General features: G+C 36.9%; 2 protein-coding genes across 2 annotated transcripts; both read left to right on the plus strand.

The window, feature by feature from the left end:
- The first annotated feature begins 212 nt into the window (after window positions 1-212).
- LOC122731651 (olfactory receptor 1030-like) lies at window positions 213-1,151 on the plus strand. The gene has a single exon (XM_043971903.1). It carries the CDS (start codon window positions 213-215, stop codon window positions 1,149-1,151), a length of 939 nt encoding a protein of 312 aa, XP_043827838.1.
- Window positions 1,152-11,160: 10,009 nt separating this feature from the next.
- LOC122731377 (olfactory receptor 5M11-like) lies at window positions 11,161-12,120 on the plus strand. Its single transcript, XM_043971430.1, has one exon. The coding sequence runs from the start codon at window positions 11,161-11,163 to the stop codon at window positions 12,118-12,120; it is 960 nt and encodes a 319-aa protein (XP_043827365.1).
- The last annotated feature ends 8,864 nt before the right edge of the window (window positions 12,121-20,984 follow it).

Raw genomic sequence — 20,984 nt, forward strand, 5'->3', positions numbered from 1 at the left:
TTCAAGATCATTAAAACTTTGAGTTCTAGAATAAACTGGGTATTTTCAAATACCCAGGAATGTTTATTCTTCCGCTTCTGTATCAGCCACATATAGGAGAGCACAAAGGCAGAGGAAGGCATGAAGGACATGTGAGAGTAAAGTATGACAACTAATGGTAAATGCTCATGTTTACCTTCCCTTCTTACATTCTCAGGTATTAATTGAACAAAATGTACAAGACAAACCACACAGTGGTGACTGAGTTCATTCTCTTGGGACTGACTGATCATCCGGAATTGCAGCCTTTCCTCTTTGTAATATTTTTAGTTATCTACCTCATCACAGTAGTGGGGAATGTGGGAATGATTGCATTGATCAGGAGTGACCCCAAACTTCACACTCCCATGTACTTTTTCCTCAGCCACTTGTCATTTGTAGATCTTTGTTATTCCACCAATGTCACACCTCAGATGCTCGTCAATTTTTTATCTCAAAGAAAAACCATTTCTTTTGTTGGCTGTTTTATCCAGTTTCATTTTTTCATTGCCTTGGTAATCACAGATTATTACATGCTCACAGTTATGGCCTATGACCGTTATGTGGCTATATGTAATCCACTGCTCTATAGCAGCAAAATGTCCAAGAACATATGTGTCTCTCTGGTCACAGCACCCTATGTCTATGGCTTTGTCAATGGTCTGATACAAACCATCCTGATGCTCCGTCTAACCTTCTGTGGCCCTAATGAAATTAACCACTTCTACTGTGCTGACCCACCTCTCATGGTACTCTCCTGCTCAGACACCTACATTAAAGAAACTGCCATGTTTGTAGTTGCTGGTTCCAACCTCACTTGCTCTCTCACAATCATTCTCATTTCTTATATGTTCATCTTCATGGCCATTCTTCGCATCCGCTCAACTGAGGGCCGACGTAAAGCTTTCTCTACCTGTGGTTCCCACCTGACAGCTGTCACTGTTTTTTATGGGACTCTTTTTTGCATGTATCTAAGACCTCCCTCAGAGACATCTGTAGAACAAGGGAAAATTGTAGCAGTTTTCTATATTTTTGTGAGTCCTATGTTAAATCCCTTGATCTATAGCCTGAGGAATAAAGATGTAAAAGATGCTGTGAAGAGAATTATCAGAAGTAAATTACAGGCTAAATAAGACCCTGGTTTAATCATATCTGTGTTTCTCTGATCTTATACAAAACTGGCTCTCAAAAAAAGATTTATTATTGCTTTACACAGATCAAGTATTGAATGAGATTTTTTTTTGGTGCATGTTCAAGAAAACATTGAGGAACAGGGAATTCTCAGGGCCACACTGTCTATGCCTTGTTGAGTTGATTCTCTGTCTCCCCCCACCTTTCTCTCTCTCTCTCTCTCTTTCTCTCTTTCTCTGTCTCTCTCTCTCTTTCTGTCTCTCTCTCTGTCTGAATTGACCAAAGGTCACATTTCATCAACAACTTTAATATTTTCAAGTCACTTTACATATACTATCATTACTAAGCTTAACTACAACTCTGGGAAGGTTTTGTTAATACCTGCTATTTTCCTGATGGGAGACAGGTTTTAGGAAGTTAAGTGACTTACACCATCACATGACTTATAAGACTCTGAGGCAGCATGTCTACTCAAATCTTACCAATTCTTATTCCAGTATTTATTCTATTTACCACTTTTTTAAAATGATCTCTAATTTTATTGGTATAAATAGCTTTAATTTAAGAAATTATCATTACCACAGTTTTGTCAATTGGAGCCTCAGAGAACTACTTGGTATCATTGAGAGGTGAAGGGAAGTACTTGCCACACAGCCAATGTTTGTGAGAGTAAGGACTAGAACTTTTGTTATATCAATTGCCTGGTACTCTATACACTGAACCAACTGCCTCTCTTTTCCTAGCCCAACTCTCTATCCACTAAACCATACTGAATGATCAGAAAAACAAAACCAAATTATTTTTTTGCTGAGTATTTTGGATTCTTTAGGAAAGGCATTGCTTAGTGAATATCTATTTTTACCTATTGGTCTATTGAAAAGAAAGGTCAGAAGGGCACTCTCACAATGAAGTGGAATTTTTTTTTCTTTCAGAAATAAATATGAAAGCCCCCTTGAGTCCATGGGGTATAGATGCACCATTTCTTTGCTGGAAACTGAGGGATAACAACACATATTTATCAAATAACTACTTTGAGGATATCATTATAATAGATAGACAATGGGAGATGTACAAAATTTAGGTAAGACATCGTTACTTCCCTCAAGGAGTTTACTTTCATTTTTGAGTAGGCATCACAGAGCCAGAGGCTAAGAGTCAAGAAGAAATTAATTCCATCCATTGAGTTTGAGGAGACAAGGGATCTGTCCCAATTTTTAGTCCATCTTCATATTTTAGCTCCTGTAATAGACCTGACAGATGAGTGTTTGGTTTTTTATTCTTTAGAGTAATCAAGAGATATCAGGGCAACTGGGTGGTACAGTGGATAAAGCACTGGCCCTGGATTCAGGAGTACCTGAGTTCAAATCCTGCCTCAAACACTTGACACTTACTAGCTGTGTGACCCTGGGCAAGTCACTTAACCCTCAATCCTTAGATTCAGGAGACTTAAGTTTGAATATTATGGGGGGAGTAACCTAAAACTATCTACATGTAGTCTTAGTAAGTGTGGGTCACACCTCATTGTCTGAGCCGTGAGGTTAATTTTTTTTAATAAGCTTAATTTTGAACAAAATTATGTAGACTTTGAAATCATAGGTAATATGTTTTGTGCTCATAAATCTTCTATGTATTCTGCATATATCTCATATGTACTTAGTTACTTGGTGCTGTTTCTCACCATTATAATCTGACCTCCTCAAGGGGAGAGTCTATCTTTGTTTTGTTTTGGTTTGTTTTGGTTTTTTTTGGCAGATACAATGCTGAACATTTCATTGACATTATGATGAACATCTTAGGAACACCGAGACCAGAACAAAAAGTCCACTAGGAATGATGCCATGGAGTGTGAACTCTACTTGCACATGTTTGGGCATGGGCCAACCCTATGGTACTACCTGTGTTTTTGTTTTTTGAGGACAGTTTTGAAAAACTACAGATATTTGTGACCAGTATTCCTCTATGTTGAAAGAGAGAGGCTTAAAGAAGTTTACCAACTAGCTGTGTCTTCAGCTGGGAAGAATATCAAAAGAAAAAAATGGTGACAAGATGCTGTTGATGTTCATTGTCAGGACCTTTTATAAGTCTTATGCACTACTAAGACATCTGGGCCTTCATAGGACACAAAACTGTTCCATACCTAATGGTAGAGAGGCTAGATAATTCGCCTATTCACAAAGTGCCCAATGATATAAGCAGAAACCCAGTAAAAGAAAATTCACCATAATCACTTATTGTCATGTGGTCAGTTGTTCTAAATGAGTAGACTGAGGCTGGGATATGCTGACCTCAGCAGAACTTATGCAAAAGAGTATTGGCAACCAGTTACACAAAGACTGCCTGACCCAGCTATGGAATAAGAAACAGACATTTCAAAAGAAGAAGATATTTACAGTATGTACCTTAATGCACCACAGTGCAAGTAATGGGAGATGACTTACCTAGTGGAAACAACTTTTTAGCTATTATTTTTGACTTGTGTAGAAGCTACTTGGGAACAGACAATTTCCTTGGAGCATAGTAACTCTCCTAGGCACCTGGGGCCCCATATAAAGTTAGATTAAAGAGAACAAGACTATAGTTCTAGTGAAGATTAAGAATAGCCCAGGGGCAGCTAGGTGGCGCAGTAGATAGAGCCCTTGAGTCAGGAGTACCTGAGTTAAATCCGGCCTCAGACACTTAATACTTACTAGCTGTGTGACCCTGGGCAAGTCACTTAACCCCAATTGCCTCACCAAAAAAAAAAAAAAAAAAAGAATAGCTCATATATTGGACTAACACAGATATAGGGATAGATAGAAAAGTAGGTAATAGGAGAGTCAGGACTATGTGCTCTAAGACCACACTAATTCACAATGGCCATGATGAAATTTTGGAAATGGTTATATCACACGTTTTTGTTTGTTTGTTTGTTTTTGTTCAGTCATTTCAGTCCCATATGACTCTTCATGACGTCATTTGGGCATTTCTTGACAAAGATACTAGGGGATTTGCCATTTCCTTCTCCAGCTCATTTTACATATGAGGAACTAAGGCAAATAGGGTTAAGTAACTTGCCTGGGGTCACACGACTAGAAGTATCTGAGGCCAGATTTGAACTCAGGAAGATGAGTGTTCCTGACTCCAGGACCCATGCTCTATCTACTGCATCATGTGGCCAGATGATAATGTTAGTGATTACTTTGATATATGCCTGTATTGTAACTGTGGTTGTACATACATACCAGTGTTTTTTCATACATATACATATATATATACACATACACATACACGTACACGTACATGTACACATACACGCACACATACACATACATATACACATACATATACACATACACATACATATACATATACATATACACATACACATACACATACACATACACATACACATACACATACACATACACATACACATACACATACACATACACATACACATACACATACACATACATATACATATACATATACATATACATATACATATACATATACATATACATATACATATACATATACATATGCAGTGTTTTTTCATATATACTAGCGTCACACCGCTAGTAAGTGTCCAAGGCTAGATTTGAACTTACAAAGAAGAGTCTTCCTGACTCCAGACATAGTACTCCATCCACTGAACCACCTAGCTGCCCTAGACTAGAGCAAATTTTTACTAGTTATAATAGAGGTCAAAGCAAGACTTTTACAATTTGAATTAAAATGATTTGAAAAGGAATTATACCCAAGAGACAGAATTATGTACTGCAAATAATCATGGATTTAAATCATGATTTCATCATTCTAAGTCTTTGCTTAATAATCCTCTTAGTATCTATACAACTTCCTGACTTTCTAACATAAAAATGTAAGAGCCAGGCTCTGCACATTTCTGAAGGAAGTGTCTGCACTGGTCCTGCTGCTGCTTTCTTAGGATACTAAGTGTTGTTTTCATCCAGGATCTCAGGGACAGCATAGATTGGAAACATGTAAGCTTCTAGTGCTCTCAGAATGTGGTGATTTGGGGCAAATCAGAATTACTGCCTACCTGTTCTAAGCTCTTTAAGTTCTTGACCTGGGTTTGGGCCTAAACTGTATTCTCTGGGCTTGCCTTCTTTGAAGTTTCAGTATACTGCTTCTGGACTCAGCCACTCTCAGCCAGAGGGGAAATCCTGCTATATGAGTGTGTGTAGGTTTCCCTTTTGTGCTCTGGTCATTATTCTGAAGGCTTCAAACTGGACTAGAAGTTGGAATTGAGATGCTGCACCATTCCTAGGGTCCAGACTATGAGCGGTTATTTGCTTCTCAACATGTTCCTTGTTCACTCAATAGCTTTTGAGGTCTTTGCTCTTTACCCCAAAATGTCACCTATAGGTGCAGGTGCTTTCTTCAGGCTACCCTGGATCTGTGACCCAGAACTGAGCAATGAGGAACAAAGCTGTCAGCTGGCACCTGTTCCCAAACCTGTATGAGACAGCTTCAGTCATCTCTCAGTCCCTGGGCACTACTAGAATGTTCCTAGCATACTCCTGTACCAGTATGCACAGACCTCTACATCTGCCTCTCTGTGCTAACCTGTGGTGGAAAAAAGTGACTCACTATGACTCTTTCTTGGATGTGCTAATTAGAATTGATTATGGTTCATTTTCTAGCTCTGTTTAAAGGAGTTTAGTTTCTTTGTTTTGTTTTATTTTTGAAAAAGGAATGTGGGGAGGAACTTACTGAAATTCCTTCTGTTCTTGCTGTACTCCACCATCTTGGTTCTCCAGACATACATAATGTAATTTTTTTTTCATTTTGCATAAAACCTTGTACATAATAAACTCTTAATAAATGTTGAATTAAATAATTGAACTGAAGAATTAAAAGGTATCCACATCAATAAAACACATGTGATAAGATATTCATTGCCCTTTTATGTGATTTATTTAACACTTCTTGTGTGGCAGTTTCCAAATTTTAAAATAGCCAAAGAAATTGTTGGAATCATAGGAAGTAATATGGAGAAAAAGAACTCTTTCTGTTTATAAATACTCTTTTCTTCGTAAGAAGCCCTATTTAAGTCATGGCATGAATCAGATTTTGAGAGTTCGAAGGGATCTCATAGATCATCAAGTACAACTCATACCTGAATATGATTCATCTCTACAACATTACCAATTCATGATTTTCTAGCCTCCATGTGAAGAAGTCCACAGATAAGGAAGTCACTTCCCCTTTCTACTTCAAAATAACTCTAATACTTATTTATGAGATTTTCCCTTCTGTCTAGTTGAAATCTACCTCCCTTTCACTTACAGTAATTGATCCTAATTCTGCCCAGTACAGGAATCTAATAATATGAAAGATGTCATCTTCCTTGTTGTTGCATGATCATTTCAATCATATCTGACTCTTCATTACCCCATTCGTGGCTTTCTTGCCAAAGATACTGGAGTGGCTTGACATTCCTTTTTCTAGCTCATTTTACAGGTGAAGAACTGAGGCAAGCAAGGTAAAGTGACTTGCCTAGTGCCACACAGGTAATAAATATGTATTTTTTGTTTTTGGCTAGGTAATTGGGTTTAAGTGACTTTCCCAGGGTGACACTAATAGTAAGTGTCAAGTGTCTGAGTCCAGATTTGAACTCAGGTCCTCCTGACACCAAGGTCGGTGCTTTATTTACTGCACTACCTAGCTGCCCACAGATAGTAAACATCTGAAGCCATATTTGAACTCAGGTCATGCATAATGTCCCCTAGCTAGGCAGTAGAAGAGTAGAGTTTGGGGCTTCAGGAATGTTTTACTCACCCCTCTGATTACCTCCCTTGAAACCCTCTAATGAGATTATCACACTAACCCAGGACCCACCCACCCCATTTTAGTAAGGACCAACTTTTGAGAGATAGGAACTTCAATTTTCACTTTTCTCAATCTGCTTCTCTGAAAATTCTCTTCATTGCCCCTTATTCTGTCCTTCTGAAATAGGAAAGAAACCATTTCATACAATTAGAGTTCTTCAAACAGATCAAGTGTAGTCATTCCTCCTGGGAAAGCCCTTCTAGTATGTCAAGTGAATTCTAATGTCCCACAAAATCTTCTCTTCTCTAGGCTAATAATCTCAATTTGAATGTGTTTAACTCATCCCTTAGCAAGAGGGGCAGCCAAGAACACCCTCTTGTAAAAATCAATTAATGAATCAAAAAGTATTTATTAAGCAAATAGAATTTTCAGAAAAAATGAACCTGAATTGGTACCTTTAGCCAAAAGAACAAGTATAGAAGGCCTGCCCTGCATACATCAATACTTGGTTCCTGGCTGCCCCTAAAAGTGAGTAGTAGCAAGGTTCTTCTACAGTGTAGACAATGAGAGGGTGTTAAATTAAGAAAGAAAATGATCTGATTGTACAAGTGTATGGTTCTTAAGACAAATCTCTCTGGCAAGTCTGGCTTCAATGCCAACAATTCCCAAATCACAGATAATTGAGGGGAAATATACACAGCCCTGATTCCTATTTCTGCCAATATCTCCAGGGGTTATGTAGTACATAATAAGTTCTATGTGATTTCTTGGTCCTTTTGAGACATAAGTTCTTCAGGGAGCAAATCCAGTTTCTCAGACACAGATATAAATGCTTCTATATTTTATAGGCTGGGGAGATTCAGGCAGTTTTTTTTTTCTTTTTGTAGGGAAGTGTGGACATTCCATGTCTCCAAGAATCCAAAGGCTTTTTTTCTTCAATTGCAGCCTGATCTTCATGAGAAGGACATTATGTGACAGGTGAAGATTAAAGTTTGCTTTGGAATGAGGTGCAGTTGTTAGAGTAGCAGCTGCTAGCTCTCATGGACTATGAAATACTCTGGGTAAAATTGGTTAAACTGGTCATTGATCCTTAGAAAACCTATTTCTAAAGACTTAAAATGAAAATAAGCCTAAAATATTGAAAAAAATTACTTGATGATGTCTTCAGGGCCATAATTAGAATAACTATCTGGAATGATAGGACAGTAGAAAAAAGTAGAAAAAAGAAAAAATTAAAAGTGTTGATTCCTGAAAAGGAGATGGTGAACTGGAAGCTGAGATCACTAAAATTGTTATTACTATATTTAGAGATAGTAATTCTGTATATTTATCTATTTAAATGAGAAAAGAAAAAAGGAGGAGAGAGGGGGTATGGGGGAAAGGAAGAGGAGGAGGAGGAGGAAGAGAGAGAGAGAGAGAGAGAGAGAGAGAGAGAGAGAGAGAGAGAGGAGGGGGTGAGAGCATCACTTCATTGGCATTTAATAAATTATTGCTGACTGATCATCTACCATTGTTGGTCAAGGAAGGGGGAAGGGGATGAGTGAAGCTAATTATCAATATTTTACTTTGAATTTTCTGTAGAAATGAGGAAGGAGTGTCCAAGATGTTAGTCACTGGGTTGGTATTAACAGGAATATTTTGAAACATTCCATAAAAAAAAAGAAAATACCTTTGTTGAGAGATTAGGCCAGAACTGAGGTCATTCCTATCTTCCCTTTTCCCACCAAATGTAATGTATACATACAAAGTCATCTAATGCAGAGAACACAGAATTTGGGAGCAGTGAATCTGGGTTTGAATGCTGACTCTGCTGCTACTTGCTACAACCTGTGTAACTTTAGGGAAATCACTTCAGCTCCCTGGGATTCAGTTTCTTTGTCTGTAAAACAAGGAGCTTAGATACTTGATCTTGAAGGTTTATGGAACATGTCTTCCAATTAAAATGAAATCCATGGAATCACCCAATAATATTTCACACCTCAACTGTTGCTGAGAAAATGCTTTAAAACTATTGAGTATATTCCCAGCTGGGATCCCATTTCATCATAGAAATCAGCCAATGTAACTTCCACAGGCTCAGAAGATATCTGATTTGCCTAAGGACATACAACTAGTAAGACTCAAAACTAAATGTCCAAAGTACTTTCAATTGCTCCCAGCTGCCTTTATGGTTAGAGTAGAATGTACATAAAGGAGGGAGACAGAGATCAATGTACCCATTTACACAGAGCAGAAGGAAGGCTCACAGAGGCCAAGTGTCTTACTTAATGTCAGTAACTGAGTTGGGATGTGAAGCCAGACAATTTGACTTCAAATCCTGAACTCATTTCTCTGTTACAAAGGGGAAAAACGCATAATGTCATACACCATGAGATATAATTAATTGGAGTCTGGCCTCTAAGTTGAGCAGAAGGGAGAGATATGGGGACTCTTTCTTGCTAAGAGTAGAAATTAGAAGGAGATGTTTCTCTAAAATCTTCCCTAAATTATTTTCGGGGTGCGGGGAGGGGGGAGAATTTAGAAGCCTAGTTTAAAGATTTTACGTGTCTCAAAAGATTTGGTGAAGAGTGGTAGAGTTAAATAGATACACTTCTCCTGAAAATAAAATATTTCCCCTTTTCTCAGAAAACTTTATACTATTCCCATTCTTATCATGCCAAAACTATCATTCCTCTCTTCCCCCTACTCCACCAACCTCATCAGAAAATCAATCAATGGGACAGAACACTGTCACCACTGTTGTTTATTCCTGTAATAACACATTAGTATATTTTATAATAGTCCTGCATATGCCAAATCTAAGTTTGGGGACTAGAATTAGCTGTTTCCAAGGACCATTTCCTTAAATATCCTAAAAGCTTGTAAGGTTTTTTTTTTTTAAGCACTTTGACACTATAAAAGGAATTCAATAGAAATGGAATTAGAAGATTAGGGTTAGTAATATCACTCTTCCATAAAGCAGTCTTTTAAATGATTGAATACTACTATCAATGTGCTCTTCCCCAGTTAAATATTCTTTGAAATAATCTTCATGGGATGAGGTTATTTAGAATTCTGTCTACCCTCCTGTTCCTAAAATATGGTTCATAGAAATTAATAAAATAATCCAGCTATGTCTTCACCAGGTACAATTTTCTTCTAAGTATTGGACAATATAGAGGATTTTGGATATAAAACCATTTACATTCAATTCTTTGGCTTCCATACCATGTTATTGATAAATAATATTGAGTTTGTTTATTTATTTATTTATTTATTTTTATATTGATGGTCACTTTATATTTTTTTGCATAAAAATATTTTATTATTTTCCAGTTACATGTAGAAATAGTTTTTAACATTTGTTTTTATAAGACTTCTAGTTTCAAATTTTTCTCCCTCCCTTCCTTCCCCCCTCCCCAAGACAGTAAGCATTCTGATATAGGTTATATATGTACAATCACATTAAACATATTTCTGCATTAGTCATGAGAACATTGTACCCAGTATCAACAACATTGTGTGCTGATCAATTATGATAGACTTGACTCTTCTCAGCAGTACAATGGTCCAAGATAGTTCCAAAGGACTCATGATGGAAAATGCTCTCCAAATCCAGAAAAAAAGAACTATGAAATCTAGATGCTGATTGAACCATACTATTAAAAGTATTTATTGCTACTCTATTTTTTATTTTTCTTTGTTGAGGTTTGTCCCCTTGTGCTCTGATTCTTTTTTCACAGCATGATTAATATTGAGTTTATAATCATTTTGAACTTTCAGATCCTCAAATGAAAACTCTCTAAGCCATTCAATGTTTTGCTGCTTAAAAACAAAACCTTAGGATTCATCTTTTTGTGTATTTCTATTTGTGGTTATGTATAGGTGTGCATATGTATGTGATTAGAAGAGAAGGCCTAAACAAATAGAGAATGACAGTCTGAAACACAAGAGGACTTTGCAAATTTCTTCAAAATGAACGGCAGTGTGTTTAAATGTACTAATACTATATTTGGAGGCAAAAGATGGACATGAAATTCAAGATGTTTTTACTATGTCATATTACACAGGTCATACAATTCTCATGGGTCTCAGTTTCCTTCTTAGTAAAATCATCATAATAGTACTCACTGTCTCTGTTGCTTAGGGTTGTTAAGAAGAAGATGTTTTATTAATTGCAAAGAGCCATATTACATGATCTTTATGTATTTCTCCTTTGTTTCCATTGATCTCAGAAGATCACAGAGATTCAGAAAAATGATGAGCAAAAATGGCAGCACTAAAGTAACTGAATTTATTCTCCTAGGACTCACAGATCGTCCTGAACTACAACATATCCTGTTTGTGGGTTTTCTTGGAATCTACATTCTGACCCTGTTAGGAAACTTTGGAATGATTGTGTTGATCAAACTTGAGCCTCGCCTTCATACTCCCATGTACTTTTTTCTTACTAACTTGGCTTTTGTAGACTTGTGCTATTCTTCCAATGCAACTCCCAAGATGCTGGCAAATTTCTTATCTGAAAGCAAAACCATTTCCTTTGCTGGTTGCTTTGTGCAGTGTTACATTTTCATTGCTTTGTTACTTACTGAGTTTTACATGTTGGCTGCCATGGCCTATGACCGTTATGTTGCCATCTGTAGCCCACTGCACTACAGTGTGAAGATGTCCAGGAGAGTATGCATCTGCCTGGCCACTTTCCCCTACATCTATGGCTTCTCTGATGGTCTTCTCCAGTCTATCTTGACATTCCGTTTGTCCTTCTGTAGATCCAATGTCATTAACCATTTCTACTGTGCTGATCCCCCTCTCATCAAATTGTCCTGCTCTGACACATATGTCAAAGAACATGCCATGCTCATCTCAGCAGGGTTCAACCTCTCCAACTCTCTTGCCATCATTCTCATCTCCTATGCCTTCATCCTAGCAGCCATCCTTCGCATTCGCTCAGCTGAGGGAAGGAGGAAGGCCTTCTCCACCTGTGGTTCTCATATGATGGCTGTTACTTTGTTTTATGGGACTCTCTTCTGTATGTATGTAAGACCTCCCACTGATAAAAGTGTTGAGGAATCCAAAATCATAGCTGTGTTCTACACTTTTGTGAGTCCTGTGCTGAACCCACTCATCTATAGTCTGAGAAACAGAGATGTGAAAGCAGCTTTGAGGAATGTGCTCAGGAGGAATCTGATGAAGAAGATGGTTTCAGATATGTCATAGACCTTACTCATTTGAGTCAAATAGCCCGGTATTTGGAGACATTGGATGGATAATGTGTCTACTATGCCAAAGTCTCAGTTTCTACATGAGGGACAACATAAAGATTATACAAAATCTCCAGATTTGTTGTACATTTTAATTCATTTCACAACAGATTTTCTATAAGTAGCAAGGAAACTTCCCTTGAAAAAACAATTTCTGGTAAAGTTCCTAGCAAAGAAAAATTCAAGTGCTCATAGGGCTTTCTCATATTTTACAATGCATTAAAAGTATTCCTAAAATATGAGTATGACTATGAGAATCCTCTACTCTATGAAAACCTGTGGCTTCATAGGTTTTCATAGAGTAGAGGAAGGGCAAACTTTTCCATTTGGGAAATAAAGTCCTTAACAATTTCCTTCAATTTGGTTTTACAGAATTAATAATAAATATTATGTAACATTATATTATATTTCTTATATAACATGTCCCTTCACATATTCTATGGTCCAGTCAAACTGGTCTTCTGACTTTTCATTTCATGCTATGTTTCAATCTCCTCTCTCCTTTCTTTTAGATGGGATTTTTTTATCCCAGGGAAGCAATCTATGTAGCTCTACCTTTTAAAATCCCATAGTTTTCTTCAGAGTTCAGTTCAGCCATTTCCTCCTTCAGAAGGCTTCCTATTTTCCCACATGAAAGTTTCATTTCCTCCAAAGTCATTTAGTATTTACTTTGCATCTATTTTATATAGGTAGTTTATCAGTCAAGTCAGTTATTCTACTAGGGCTTCTTAAGTACAATATGAAACTCTGAAAACACAAATACAAGTAGAGAGAAATATAGGCCTTCCCTCATAGAGTGTACATTTTAACGTCAAAGGAAATCAATTAAAAGGAAGTTGAAAAGAAGAGTGACACATAACTGGCTTGGGTAGTCAACCAATTAGAGTGAGAGTACACAGGGTGGAGGTTATTTCTTTTCTTTTTTTTTTTTGAATAATATTTTTATTTAAAATTTTGAGTTCCAAATTTTATCCCTCCTTTTCTCCCTTTGCTCCCCCCTCCCTGAAGTAGTAGGCAATCATATGTAGGTTATACATGTGCAATTATGTAAAATATTACCATATTAGTCATTTTGTATAAGAAAGCTTGAAAAGAAAAAAAAGAAAGTAAAAAATAGTATGCTTCAGCCTATGTTCAATCAATATCAGTTCTTTCTTTAGAGGTGGATAGTATACTTCATTTTTAGTCAGTCCTTCAAGATTGTCTTGGATCCTTGTATTGCTGAAAATAGCTAAGTTATTCACAGTTCGTCATTGAACAATGTTGCTGTCACTGTGAACAAAATTCTCCTGGTTCTTCTCACTTCACTAAAAATCAGTTCATACAAGTCTTTCCAGGACTTTCTGAAATCATCTTGCTGGTTATTTGAGGTTATTTCAATATGTACATTCTAAAGCAGGGGTGAGGCTTCAGGATGAAGAGCATAACATTATAAAAAAAGTCGGAAATGCAGGATGGAGAGGCAATACACATATACATGCACACACACATATACATATGCGTGTATACAACTATTAATTTCACACATATAAAATTAATATTTATCCATTTATATCTAACTATATAAACCCAATATAATATAAAATGATAAACCCATATATATGCACTCTTTCATAAATAAATATGTATATATGCATATATTTATATGTATTCTCATGTTGTTTTCCTCACAATAGAATATATGTTCCTTCAGGGGAGGGACTATATAATTTATGTCTTCCTAGAACTCAATAGAGCTCTTAATTAGTCTTGACCTTAATTGAACCGAATAGAAGATCATGTCCACATTTGATATTATACCATTCTTTGCATTGGGGGACTTGTTCTATACTAATGAAATGTTTGGTTTAAAGGATGATCCATAGTGGAACTTGAAAGAGTATTTCAGAACATGATTGCAATGGAAGTACCAACAAAAATTTCCAAAATATCATATTTGAAATTAAGTAATTAAATAATACATCAAAATTATAATATCACAAATCCAATTCAGAATTTTTAGTAAAGATGAATCCACCAATTATTTTTTCTCTGGAGACATTTGCCCAACTGACTCTTCATTCTTTAAAATGGACTAAAACATATTTCAAGAAGGGCCTCAAATTCCCAAGAAGGAATAAGTTCATAGAATGAGATTCATTGAGCATTCTCTTGGTGTCTCAGGCAAGAACTTACTTTTGATCAAATATAGGTCTGTCCATTGGGAAGTTTTCAATTTATATGGCCTGTTTTTATCCCCATTTAGGAAAAAAAGCAGTAGGCTAATGGACACTGTCTGAATGGAAGTTTAGAGATTGTACTCAAGGAAACCAGTGAGAGCAATAGCATTCCAAGAAAATGTAAAAAACACTAAATGAATTTTATAAACTCTGGGTTAGGAGGATTCTGTTCTGGGCATGTGAACACATATTTCAATGTTTACATAACTTGTGACAAGAAATAAGAGCTTTAGGAAACTTTAAGCATTGCAGAAATGGGAGTTAGTGTCCCTAATATAACAGGAAATTCCTTATATTTCATCAGATCCATTGTTCAGTCATTTTTCAATCATATCTGACTCTTCGTGATGCCATTTTTTTTTTTGGTAAAAATACTGGAGTGGTTTGCCATTTCCTTCTCCAGATGGTTTAACAGATGAGGAAACTGAAGCAAAGTTAAGTGACTTGGCCAGGGTCACACAGCTTATGGATGTCTGAGGCCAGATTCAAACTCAGGTAGATGAGTCTTCCTTACTCCACACCCAGCATTCTATCCACTGCACTACCTAGCTGCCCAATACAATTCAGCAAATTCATAACAATGATTAAATTAGTCCTCTCTATCCCAGATTTGAATTCAGGTTTGGTTGATTTAAATTAATTTTTAAAAAGTTGGAAAATAGATGGAAGTTATTCTAATAATAGGAGAGTCAGTTAACTAAGCTAATTGTCATCATATTTATTTAAATTATATGCAGAGTATATTATGCAAAATTCCAGACTGGATGAATCAAAAGCTTGAATTAAGGTTGCCAGGAAAAATATCAAAATATCAGATATGCAGATAATACTACTCTGAAGACAGAAAGTGAAGAGAAATTAAGAAGCGTCTTAATGAGAGTGAAAGAGAAGAATGTACGAGGTAGCTTGAAATTTAACAGCAGAAAAAAAGCCAAGAGCTTGGAAACTTTCTCCATCATTTCCTGGCAATTAGAGAGGGAAGAATTAGAAGTAGTATCCATTTTTAAATTTTTTTAAATTTTAAATTTTAAAAATTTTTTTGCAGGGCTATTGGGGTCAAGTGACTTGCCCAGGGTCACACAGCTGGTATGTGTTAAGTATCTGAGATCGGATCTGAACACAGGTCCTCCTGAATCCAGGGCTGGTGCTTTATCCACTGTGCCACCTAGCTGCCTGAGTAGTATTCATTTTTATATTCATAGGTTCAAAGATCACTGCAGACAGTGATTGTATCCATGACATTAAAAGACACTTCCTCATTGGAAGGAAAGTTATAGACAATCTGGACAACATTCTAAAAGTCAGAGATATCATCTTGAAAACAAAGACTGATGTGGTCAAAGCTCTGTTTTTCCAGTGGCAATGAATATATAAGAGAATTGGACTTTCAGTAAAGATGGGCACTGCAGTATTGATGCTTTTTTATTGTGGTGCTAGAGAAGACTTTTGAGAATCCCATGAACAACAAAGGGATTGAATGAGTCAATATTAAAGAACTGTAAGGGCCAAATCTTAAATGGGAAGGGTTAATTGGGAGGCTAGCTGCAATATTGGGACTCAGGAAACAATGGAGGACCTCTAGCCTCCTTTCTCTTTTACACTTCCCCCTCCCCAACTTTTCCTCCCAGACTGATGAGAAACAAAATTAAAAAGCCTCTTTCAAAATGCCCAAAACGGGATTTATTGATTGGAAATAAGGACAAAGAAAAGCAGGAAATACGACCTGTAATTCACCCACTGGACTCAGCTGCTCCATGTCCAACTCTCTCCCTCTCTTCTCCTCCTTCTCTCCCCCCCACCCCACATCTTCTTCTAATCTCCTAGGTTGCTCGCCCCTACTGTCCAGCCTCTACTGTCCAGTGCTCCTTCTTCATCTCCTCTTTACCCCCCAGCATAAAAAAAAAACCTTCTCTCACAGAAAACTTGGGCTGACCACCCACACACCTCAAGTTAACTCATTGGCACCTCCAGGAGAGGCACCCAAGGCAAGCTGGGGCACGGGCTGAAGCAGCTGTGCAGCCACATAATGATAAGACAGGACTCACTGGAAAAGACCCCAATTTTGGGAAAGATTGAATACCAAAGGAAAAGGAGCTAGCAGAGGATGTGGTGTATAGATACTGGCATGGAAGCGAGGAACATCACCCTGGGAATAATTCAGGAGATAGTGGAATATAGTAGGGTCTGGCATGCTATGTTCAATGGAGTTACGAAGATGCAGAGATGATGGAATCATTGAACAACAATCATAATTCGAGAAAAAGAGGAGAGGGGTAGATATCCTCACAATAAAGGGAGCAAACTTACCTAAGGAATCAAAAAAAAAAAAACATTGTTAGTGTAATGGGGAGTTAACAAATACACAGAATGTCTATAATAAATGTATACATGCATACATACATAAATGCATACACATATATAGTGAGAAGGCACAAGAGAATAAAGTTTTGAGGTGATCTACAAAATGTGAATTATCAAGAGTTGCTTACTATATACAAAATATGGTATAGATGAAACACATATGCTAGGAGTCAGAATCACTGTGTTCTAACCCTAGCTCTACCAATGACCTATAGTATTACCTCATTTGAATAACTTCTCCTTTATGGAACTCAGATTCCTTATCATTACTGTGAGACAGGTTCTATGATATCAAAGATCTATTATGTTTCTAAAATCTGAATGTTCTATATATCTTGTGGCATATTCCATGATAATGCTATGTATGAGGTTAAATATGATCCATGATGTAATCTGAAGTGATATTTCAGCCAAAAGGTGAATGTCCCAGGTAAACAGCACAAAAATTCTTTATACATAACTACTTGAAATAAATAAATAAATAGAAGAATGATGCAACATCACACAATCCAACCCCATGTTTACAGTGAAGATGATTTCACCAATTGTGATTTTTCTCTGGAGACATTTACCCAAGTGACTCTTGCTTCTTTGGAAGGGATTAGAGAAATGCTTTAGAGAGAAGAGTCTCAAAATGGCAAAAAGGTATAAGCCATCCACCCAGAATCATCCAAAAGACCTCAGGTGTCTCTAAGAAGATTTGACCCTTGCTCAGGTAGGTTTGTATAATTTGGAACATCATATGCTTCCCAATTGGGAATCAAATTTTTCAGCTATCTGGCCTGTTTTCATTCCTCTGAGGCAGCAATTGGGTGGTAATGGGAGGGGAGGATCATGCCTGAATAGAAGCTCGAAGGCTGTGCCAGTGGAATTGAAAAAGCATTGTTGACATCTCTAGTCAATTCACAAGAAAAAACTGCAAAGGAGAAAATTGCCTTGTATAACTCAACATACATTCTAAGTCTTAGTGGCCTAAAACACATAATCTATGTGATTCTGGGCAAATCACTTAAGACTTTTGGCCTCAGTTTTATTGTTCAGAGTAGGGATTATCATGAAAGTGGTCAGCATAGGGGCATATAGGTGGTACAGCGGATAGAGTGCCAGGAGTCAAAAAGATTCATCTTCCTGAGTTCAAATCTGGCCTCAGGCAATTATAAACCATGTGACCCAGAGCAATTCACTTAACTCTATTTGCTTCAGTTTCTCTATATGTAAAATTAGCTGGAGAAAGAAAAGGCAAACTATTCCATTATCTTTTGCCAGAGAACCACAAATGGGACCATGAAATTTTGGACATGACTGAAAAATGAATGAACAAAAACATCCTCTAAATTAATATATTTGGATGAAAGCAAATAAAATGTCAAGCCAAGAGAATGTACTTGGTCTAAATGCTGATTGGCACTTGGAGGTAGGGGAGAAGGTGGTAATTAGCATGGTTGCTTGTCATTACAAGAGGGTTCTGATGTCTACGTTTGATTTCCATATAGTTTCTGAGACTCAGTAACATGGGCATTTAGAATGCTGCTTATAAAAGTAAAATGACTTAACCAAGATCAAAATGTGATATATTCCTGAAAATAGGAGATAAAACTAATGGCTGAGACAGAGGAGAGTAGGCTAGGGTTAGGGCATTGAGGGGAAAACAGAAGGTTGGAATAGATGCTGGGAGGATGAAATAATTGACTAATTGGACATGAATTAAAGCATGAGTTAAAGTATGAATGAAAGTAAAATTGTATGGGCCCAATAATCCCAATAACAATAATAATCAGTATTCACAAAATGGAGGCAGCTAAATGACTCAGTGGATAAAGCACTGGACCTAGAGTCAGAAAGAGCTGAGTTAAAATATAGCTTCCGACACTCAATAGCTCTGTGACCCTATTAAAGTCATTTCACTTCTGTTTACCTTAATTCATTGCAGAAGAAAGTGGTGTAAGGTGGCAGACAATGCTGTCAGCTGTGCCAAATGTTAGTCAGGGGATTATCCTCCCCTAATTATACCAGTGATAAGGTGGCATACCTTTCAAGAGAATACTTATATAACAAAGAGAGACTCATATCAACTTGGTTATTAATATATTTTATTAGGACTACTTAGCTTAATTGAGTAATTTAAAGAATTGTGCTCTCAACAGGCCAGTTATTCTGGCCAGTAGCAGGACAAAGTAAAATCATGGATCCCTGCACCAACCCCAGGGTAGGTCAGGTATTATATAAAAACAGAACAAAGAAGGCATAGTGCCAGGATGGACCAGGGTCATATGCAAGTTTTCCATTGGGATATTTGGAGCATCTTTTCCTATTTACATTTACTCAAGATAGTTATCATTTTTCTTTATTATCATTATTAATTAATTAATTAATTAATTTTTTCTAGTTACATGTATAGTTTTCAACATTTGTTTTTATAAGATTTCTAGTTTCAAATTTTTCTCCCTCCCTCCCCTCCCTTTCCCCCTCCCCAAGACAGCAAGCAATCTTATATAGGTTATATATGTACAATCACACTAAACATATCTCTGCATTAGCCATGCTGTGAAAAAAGAATTAGAGCAAAAGGAAAAAAACCTCAAAAAAGGAAAACAATAAAAAGTAGAAATAGTATGGTTCAATCTGGATCTAGATTCTATAGTTCTTTTTTTTTTATTTGGAGAGCATTTTCCATCATGAGTTCTTTGGAACTATCTTGGACCACTATATTGCTGAAAAGAGTGAAGTCTATCACAGTTGATCAACATACAATGTTTTTGATACTGTGTACAATGTTTTCCTGGTTCTGATCATCTCACTCAGCAAGGGTTCTTGTGAGTCCTTCCATATTTCTCTGAAATCTGCTTGCTCATCATTTCTTCGCATTGTTTTTTTTTTTTAAACTTTGTGTTCTAAATTTTCTTCCTCCCTCCCTCCTCAACCCTTTCTATGGAATCAAGCAATTCAATATAAGTCATACATGTGCAGTTATGCCAAGCATCTTCACAATAGTCAAGTTGTGAAAGAAAATAGACAGAATAACTTCAGAAAGAGGAAATAAATACAATTATACTTTAATCTGTATTCAAATACCATCAGTTCTTCCTCTGTTGATGGTTTTCATTTTCATATGTCCTTCTTATATCATCCTGCTCATCATTTCTTTCAAAGTTACTATTGCTAACTGTATTACCCTCCATCCTATTCCTTTCCATTGATATTTACTCCATTTTCTATCTTCTTTCACCCTATCCTTCCTCAAAATTGTTTTGATTTTTACTGCTCTCTGCCCCAATCTGCCCTCCCTTCCTTCACCTCTTCCCTCCCCTTTCCCCTTCCCCTCCCACGTTCCCTCAGGACAAAATATATCACTATACCCACTTGAGTGTTTATGTTAGTCCCTCTTTGAACCAATTCTGATGAAAGTAAGGCTCACTCACTCCCCTACTCCTTCCCCATTTGACTCTCCACTCCATAAGCCTTTTCTTGTTTCTTTTATATGAGCTTTTTTAGACCCGTTCACCTCTCCCTTTCCCTTTCTTCCAGTGCATTTCTCTTACCCCTTAACTTTATTTTAAAGATATCTTCATGGTTCTGCTAGGTGACACAGTAGACAAAGCACCAGCCCTGGACCCAGGAGGTCCAGAGCTCAAACCTAGCCCTTGACATAAGCCAGCCAATCCTGCCTGCCCCACAAAAAAACCTGGACAAACACTTTACAGATATCATCCCTTCATATTCAATTCACACCTGTGCACTCTGTCTATGTAGATTCCTCCTCAGCTGCCCTAATACTGAAAGAGTTCTTATGAGTTGGAAATATTATCTTCTCAAGTAAGAATGTAAACAGTTTAACTTTTTAATGTCCCTCATGATTTCTTTTTCCTGTTTACCTTTTTATGGTTTTCTAGGGTCTTGTATTTGGAAATCAAATTTTCTAATCAGTTCAGGTCTTTTCATCACAAATGCCTGGAAGTCCTCTTTTTCATTGAAGTCTCATTTTTCCCCTGAAAGATTATACACAGTTTTGCAGGGTAGGTTATTTTAGGTTATAGTCCCAGTTCCTTTGCCATCCAGAATATCATATTCCATGCCCTCTGGTCCTTTAATGTAGAAGCTGCTAAATCCTGTGTTATCCTGACTGTGGCTCCACAGTATTTGAATTCCTTTTTTCTAGCTGGTTGTCATATTTTCTCCTTGACCTGGGATCTCTGGAATGTGACTATAATACTCCTGGAAGTTTTCCTTCTGGGATCTCTTT

Source organism: Dromiciops gliroides, chromosome 6, assembly GCF_019393635.1.
Source record: "Dromiciops gliroides isolate mDroGli1 chromosome 6, mDroGli1.pri, whole genome shotgun sequence".
Classification (NCBI taxonomy): domain Eukaryota; kingdom Metazoa; phylum Chordata; class Mammalia; order Microbiotheria; family Microbiotheriidae; genus Dromiciops; species Dromiciops gliroides.